Raw genomic sequence first — 8236 nt, forward strand, 5'->3', positions numbered from 1 at the left:
GCAAGCGAACCTTGCGTAGCATTATGGACGACGCTGTAGACTCTCTACGTGAGAACGACTCTTACGGCTCTCTCGCACGATTCGTCGAGGTCGATCGACGACGTCTGAGAATTTCAGAATTTTAAAAGCCCAACCCGCGAGGCTAATCGATAACTTTAATTATACAAAATTCGAGACTCGCGTCGCAACGACGCTAACTAACTAGCGCGAATCCAACTTTTATCATCCACGTGGACGATGTTTTATCCTTTATGTGCTAATGAATTTGACTTTTCAGACTTCTCTCGAGCTGCCTTGCCGCGGCTCATTGTCGCTCTTCAGCAAGCGCGCTCTTTTTTTTTTAGGAGTTGACCAGGACTCGTGATGATATAAATGTCGAATCGCGCACGCGATTATTTTCTAAAATCGTAATTTTGCGCTTTGAAATTTTTTCGCGAACTTGATCATTTTTGAAACGAAACGCACACAAGAAACAAACAGATAAAAAGAAAACAATTTTGACGCGAGAAAAAATTCTGCGTCCCAAGAAGCTTGCATCTTTCAGGAAAAAACAACAGTAAAATAATTTTTTTTTTAACTATAAATGAACAGCATGTCAAATAATAGTCGCACGTGGAATATGTATATTGATACGCGCGTGGAATGATATTCCAATTGCGAGGAAAAAAATCGAGATACAGAAGATACAGTAGAAATAAATGAAGACACACACATATAGAAAGGGGGAGAAAGAGAGAGTCTACGAGAGATCAGTTGTCTCGTTAAAGAGAGCTCGTGTGTTTCGGAATATATCATGATACCCTGGAGGAAAGAAAAAAACGTAAAAAAAACTCCCTTCTGTACCCCCGAACGTTTCTTTGAAATTAATTAATCTTTGAAACCCATTGCACTTGCCGCCGGTTGTTCTCGTCAAAGACGTATATAATAGAGAAAGATATATACATATATATATATATATCTCTAAATACATATATACGTATTAACCCATACGTAATTCTCGGCCAATGCGCAGCGCCTCGTTCCTGTCCTCTTTTTTTTTCTTCCTTCTCCTCCCTTTCTCCTCTTTTGGAAGTATTAACCAATATTCTTACTTTCTCCGCCTTCTTTGCGACTAATTTACAGGTTTTGTTGAATTGGCCAATAATTTGTTGTTTCTCCATGAAACCATGGTTGCAGTTATCCCTTCAATTCCGACTTTTAATCTCAATGGAATTTACCTTTGATTTATATATCAGCTTAATATCTTAAAATGTACTTTTTTTTTTTTCTGTATTACTCTCTTTTCCGGCATGAAAATAGGCAGCCTCGTTCAAGAAAGCAAGAGAGGGGCGGAGCCAGCAAGAAAGATCTGATTCTGATCTTTAATCCGCTGGCGATAAGCCTGTTCGCCCAGCAGGATAACATAAAACCTTATTTTATTCGCCATTTGGTGATAAGCGATAATATCGCAAACGATTTTACCAATGGAACAGACGACTAAAATGGTTTATCGTTCTCCTGTCTCTTGTTCTTTCATTGTTCACGCGACGCCCTTCTGACCATCGCACGGACCTGGCGCGACTGACCGGCGCGCAATGGAATAAAATTGATGTTTGATGGAAGAGCGACAAAACCCAAAACCTGAAGATGAGAGAAATACGCATTGCTTTAAAACTCACGACGATGACGGCAGGCTGGGAAAGGATGGCTTCGAAGAGAGAAATGTCGTCGGAGATGATCTCGTTTCGGCGGATCTCGTGATTCGCTTTCGTCTCGGCGGCGCGAGCCGGATGACTTCATCTGAGCCCACCTTCAATCACTGATCCCTTTATCTCAGCCTGCGCTGCAGCCGAGGGAACCCCTGGTGATGCCGCGCCTCCACTGCTCAAAGATTCTTCAGCGCCGAATTGAGCCTCCCAAAGCCCAGTCAAATTGAGATTCGGACCCTGAAAAAGGATCGGAACCGCCTTTGGAAAGCGGAGTGGTGAGAAAAAAGCTGGATATGAAGGATGGGGACGTTGGCTGACACCACGGCGGCGAGATATGAGATGGGCTGGCGAGGGTTTTGGATTTCTGGCGATATTTGAGCAAACGTGGAACAACCTGCTGGCGGCGAAAATAACCCCGAATGAAAATTACGGTGTTGGCAGCACCGTTTTTCCGTGAGCCGTCCCTCTGATCTCGATGATCTGCTCTTCTCGCAGATGATGGATACTCAACGACTGACCGATCTACCTGACCTTTAGCGGCCGGCAGCGCGCAAATGTTGGTGCGCTCGGTTGAACCGAATTCGGTCTGGATGAAGCGCGGACATCACTTCTTGATCATATACGGGTTGTCCAAAGAGGTATAGTTCTTCCTATCAATCTCATAGATTCCATAAATGAAAAATGCTTCAACAAATTTTATATTCTATATAAATTAAGAGTTTTAACTTTTGTAAAGCTTTTTTAGACTCTTGAGCTTATATAATTTGCTTAATCGCGATTGCCTTTGTCGAACGTCTAAATAATCGATAGTTTTGCGTTGTATCAGAATTGATCAAGCGCTTCTCAGTAGACAATATCTTTCACTTTGATTGCTTGACTCGTCTAGAAAACCATGTCTATTCGAACTGTAATAACGTTTTTATTTTATTTTTTTTTCTACGATTGAACGGAAGTACAGTCTCGCACGACAACCCCGTATATGATTTTCTAGAGGTTTGTACGTATGTATGTTTGTAAGAATGTAAGTGTGTGTGAAATGTGTAAATGAGGAGTGCGGGTGTACGTATGACTGATGGATATACAAGAGAAGAAGATAGGAAGAACATCCGTGTGTGAAAAGATGGAGCGCCAGAACTTTGGGAGAAAGAGAGAAAAACTTGATGTGCTGAGAATTCAGTTTTGCAACTTGGCAAGAGAGAAAGAGAGAGAGAGAGAGAGAGAGAGAGAGAGAGAAAGAAAGAGAGGGATAAAATGTGTGAAAGTGAAAGAATCTAAAGGGGAATAGACGAGCGGGGGTGGGGACGACATGGAGAGGGCGTGTCACAGCGTAGTAAAGTTATTCTTTAACGCGGGACAGAAGTTGACTGAGACAGTCGAGATTCAAGTACGGTGACTCTTTTTTGCTGGCTCTACCCTTCCTCTTGCTTCCCCCCACAAATATAGAAATACGTTGTGTCAATACAGTATATACAAACACAGAGATACATAGTCACGATGTGCGATAAAACTTCGTTTATCAGAATATCGCGGAAGAGTTTGCGCAGCGGAAACTCGTGCAACAATACTTTTACTTATTTGTGAGATGGCTTGGATAAAGAGTATAGTCTACATTTTTTTTAATAAATTTAATTAAAAAGTTAAGGATTTGATTAGCGACGAGAAGATTTTTGATATCAAGGATCTAAAATACTAATTAAAAGACGAATAACACACCAAATATATTTGGAATATTATTTAGCACTGCCATTTTTTTGAAAGCTTATATTTAACAAGAATTTGGTTTTCTGATAAACGAATTCCTACTGCACATCCAAATGCTTGCACGATATATATATTACGGGCGCGAGTATATAGAGCGATTTAAAGGATCGAGATTTCTTCGTTTCAGAATTAGAAGAGACGTCGAGCGGTGGTGATAGCGGCGAGCCGCCGTCTCATATCCGCATCAACTTTGAGCGATGCTTTCGCAAGGAGTTCAGCACGTCGACGCTGCAAGGTAAGGCCGCGTCGACCGCCGTGGCGATGTCAATGGCTGACGATCAACAGCAGCAACACTCGGACACCGAAATGGAGACAAAGACGAAGGACAGCATAAGCAGTGCCATATTCAGTGTGATGGCCGGTGAGGCGGAAATCAGTCAGAGCGACTTTGAAGGCTCGTTTAAGGTTGAGAATGAACGCACGGAGGGCTCGGTGCGGGACTTTTGCGTGAAAGAGGGCGACGTTTATCGCTGCACCGTATGTCACCGCACATACACACACATCAGCAACTTCTGTCGGCACTACGTCACCTCGCACAAGCCTAACGTCAAATACTATGCCTGTCCGGTCTGCTGCAAAGAATTCACCAGAAAAGACAATATGGTCGCCCACGTGAAAATCATACATAGTCTTAAGCCGCACATGAGTCTCAATAGTAGCAACGGTGGCAACAGCAGCATGGGTCAACCGCGGTAGACCACTGCTGTCGATTGGACGTTCTCTCGTTCTGCCTCCTCCTTCCTTTCCTGAGTCTCGCGCGATAATCCAGGCAAAATTGATATTTTGCGATATTGGGATAAATTTTATGATACATCAAGGTTCTTTATATTATCAAAAGGAGAACTTTCATATACCCAGTGATTAATGCGAATCTTAGTGAAGATTCTACAGTGTTATAGATTATAATACCACAAGAAAAATTATAAAAACCGGCTTCATTTGTGGGAGGACATCAAGGCACAGATTCGCGGGGTCTGATGTGCTTGCCAAAAAGAGAAATTAAAGGAAAGTAAAATGAGGGAGGAGGAGGTAGAAGAGTTCAAGGAAAATGCGAGGAAAGCGCCGGACGAAGTGCCTCGAACAATGTCAATGCGCTCTCGCGAATGAAAAGAGAGGAAGATAGTAGATAGATATGTGTAAGCGATAGACAAATATAGGCAAATGACCGATCTTATGAGATGGCTACAACGGAATGGTTAGGGGGAATATTCGGAGATGGATATGCAAAATTTTAATTACGAACGTCATCGCCGCAGCACACATGTTTCTTTTCGATTTTTGCGCGGGCGTTTTTCGAGAGTTTTTCCGATGCATGAACTTTTTGAGCGTTAATTATCTCGAGTTTATGGTGAAACATATTTTATAAAATATGTTTTACCGTTTTTAATGTTATATGACGTGCATATCATATGAGAGAGATCAACTCGATATCTTGATATCAAATATATGCTTTGGAGATATCGATTTGGATATCATTTATAAATATCAAATATATATACGCTTTTCTATTTCCAAATTGAATCGTTTTGGAAACAGATTTAATGTTATCGCTCAAACAGTTTGAACAGAGTTGATAGAGCTTTTCTTTTGGATTACACTGACATTGCGTAACGTCTGCGAATACAAGGCGCGGGTCTGACCAAGTCTAATATAACAAATTCGAGCAATTACAAAGTAATTTTTATGAATACTTAAATTGATAAGGTTTATTGGTAAATTATTGGTTGATGTTTTTTTAACGATATTTTTGGTACATTTTAAACAAAAGATATTTAAGATAACTTCTATTGTTCGTGTACAATGCATACTTGTCCTGAATTTTATTTCTGCTTCTAGTCCTAATTCTGGTTCCAGTATTCTAATTGTTTTTATCAATCTCCGTGCCTTCGAAGATCCATAATGCGCACGATTCAGCATGTCGCGTCACGCAACGTCTATCTTTTTTTCGAAGAATTCCAATCGTACCTCTAGCAGCGTCGGAAACTCCAAAAGAATGAAACGTGCGTGCATAACAAACAACGGGCATTAAAGTTACGAAACGAATGAGCTTTATTATCGCGCTCGCTTTGAGTAGAAAAAGCGAGGCGACTGTAAAAATGGGGGACAGAAGAGGCTTTGTACTATCGTAAATTAAATGAAAAATTTATATAAATCTATGCGATGCGCTCGTTTCAATACGTCATATAACGTATGAGTTCACTTGTAAAAACAAAGCAAAAAGAAGGGGGAGGCGCCGTGTGAATCCAAATCAACGCAGAGACAGAAAGAGAGAGATAGAAAAAGTATATTTATTATCGTCTGATTATATACGTTACAGAGAAGAGAGAGAGAGAGAGAGAGAGAGAGAGAGAGAGAGAGAGAGATCAAACATGCCAGCTGTGATGCAGCTCGGCGGTACATTTCTATGAGAAGTGCGCGCGCGCGTTTCATCGAAAAAGTTCAGTTTACAAGTTTGCAAACTTTACTTGTATTTTTTACAAACAAAAATTTTTGCGCGTTGTTAGTAAAATATAGTTTTAAACACTTTGTTTTTATTGAGAGATCTAGAAGTACTTAATGTACCTCGATGTTATCTCCCAAACAAGAAGGATGAGACGATTACACTATCATGATATATAGCAATAAATAAACTTGTACATGTAAAGTGAGAATTTTGGGAACAATACACCAATTATATATAATAGATTGTTAAATATTTGTTGTAGAATTATATTGAGAGAGAAACTCTCTCGATTGAACTCGTAAAAGACTTGAAAGATGAAACGGAAAACGAATAAGGGCGAAACATGCGCGCGCACACGCAGTGTAAGTAATAAGGGAACTACGTAGACTGAGCAAATGCAATATATATATATGTATCGATGACCGTTCGCCATGTTGTTGTTGAGCCGTTTGAGTCGCAAAGAGAATGTTGCAAAAACATTTTTTAGGGAAGCGGAGATGTGTGAAAAAAGCGAGGGAGAGAAATGAAAGGTAGGGGAAGTGTTGCAATCTCGTGAAAGATTGCAGAAAGGGACGGTTTTAACGACACCAAATACAAGATAGTACTGACATTGGATAGACTGAAGGCACCTTAGTAATAACTTAACAACGCCGCCGCCATGTCGAACCGTCCGGCTTGTTCGGTTGATTTCACTCCTGCACGAACATTCGCGGAAAGAATTTGGTGAATCGTGTAATGATTTGAGAAAGGTTGTACATCATTCATATAATCTTTTAGGTAGCTTGAAAAATCAATGTAATAATATATCGTAATTGGAAGAAATGGAAAACATTTCAAAATAGTCTAGAAGATATGATATAAGAATTAGAAAAAACAACAAATTGTGGAGATCTATCCAAATTACAATTTCAATTCGATTTTGTAACTATAATTTCTGGAAATTTTTTTTATTATATTACGAATTTTTATGATACTTTTATAATGAATTTATTTTAATGTAAAAACACAGAATTTATTGTAATATCTGTAAAAAAATTGTTATATTTTATATTTATTTATTTAGCATGCATATATATGTATATATATATTCCTTTAGCATTCTTCAAGTTTTAATCAAAGTTATTAGAATATTTTCATTTTTATAGTTTTTATGCATCTTATTTCGAGTGCAATAGTAGCTTCAAGTCATTTTTTATCTTTTTCTATTAATTTTATCCTTAGTTTATTTTATATCTAAAATTCGCCAAATTATCAAGCCTCGAATCTTGATTAATCGACAATGAATAATATAATTTTTATATTACACGACATTTTAGATTTTTACAAATATAAATTTTTAACAACGAGTAAAAAAAGTTATAGATTTGTTCATATATGATTTTACTCTGTACGATTTTATCATCTTGACAATTTTAGAAGAGAATTTTCAAAGACGCGATAATATATATGGTAGTTAGAGAAAAGTACTGCTAATTTTATTAATATGTGTAAAAATATGGAAATTTTCATTCGTGCCGCGAGTGACTTCATCAGCCGAAACAGACCGTGCAGGTGATACGGTGATGGCGGTAGAGGCTTAGTCGCGAGAGAGAGCACTAAAAATACAAGATCGTAGCTTACTATATTTTGCACTTTACACTCCGTCGAATGCCCTCCCTCTTCCGTGGAGAAAAGGGCGAGACGATTTATATACAAATTTTTCACTAGTTGGGCATAGACATTAGACGACTAGAGGCTACATAATAACTATAACTATTATTATTACTGCTACTATTAATCAGTTATTACAAGTAACAGAGATCTTCGTTGTTACTTTAATGCGCGGCGTGGGGTCCCATCCCGCGCGATCGACCAGTGTTGTTCGTTCGTTATTCAAGAGGTTTTTCTAGCTTTGCAAGAATAACAAAATTTACAATCATAAGGGCCGAATCGTTGCGTGAGCGAGAATGGGCTTCATGATCTCCCCGGAATAAGTGCTTTCGCTCTTTTTTTTTTTTTGGCAAAGCTTTAAAAGCATTTTCCAAAAAAATAATATAAAATTGTTTCAAATAGAGCGATATTTGATTAAAATTCGAGCAGTTCTATTTAAGAATTAGAATACTGATTTCAAATGAGAGAATATTTACACGTTACGATGTTAGAGAATATAGATTTCTTCGATTTCGAAGAAATATGTTTTTTCTTTTACTATCTATATCGAAGAGCAATTGTCGAAATTTATCGAGAGCATTTGTTCTGCATTTAATTCATAGGGTTCAATAAGATCGCGTCACGATTCGAGCGTATGTTTTAGGCAAATAGAGAGTTCTATATAATATTAAATAGTTAGGCGCAGAGGCAGCAA

The 8236-nt window shown here is 38.6% G+C and overlaps 1 protein-coding gene across 7 annotated transcripts in view; it reads left to right on the forward strand.

The window, feature by feature from the left end:
• Window positions 1-8236, forward strand: part of LOC126854692 (protein tramtrack, beta isoform-like) — a 42748-nt gene that overhangs the window by 21840 nt on the left and 12672 nt on the right. Inside the window, exon 5 of one of the 7 annotated variants that reach the window (XM_050601667.1) lies at window positions 3577-5764. The exons of the other annotated variants lie outside the window; for them this stretch is intronic. Within the exon in view, the coding sequence (XP_050457624.1) occupies window positions 3577-4145 (569 nt within the window). The 3' untranslated portion in view covers window positions 4146-5764. Of the gene's footprint in view, window positions 1-3576; window positions 5765-8236 lie in introns of those variants that run through there. 7 annotated transcript variants of the gene reach the window in all.

The sequence above is a fragment of the Cataglyphis hispanica genome, chromosome 14 (assembly GCF_021464435.1).
Source record: "Cataglyphis hispanica isolate Lineage 1 chromosome 14, ULB_Chis1_1.0, whole genome shotgun sequence".
Lineage (NCBI taxonomy): Eukaryota > Metazoa > Arthropoda > Insecta > Hymenoptera > Formicidae > Cataglyphis > Cataglyphis hispanica.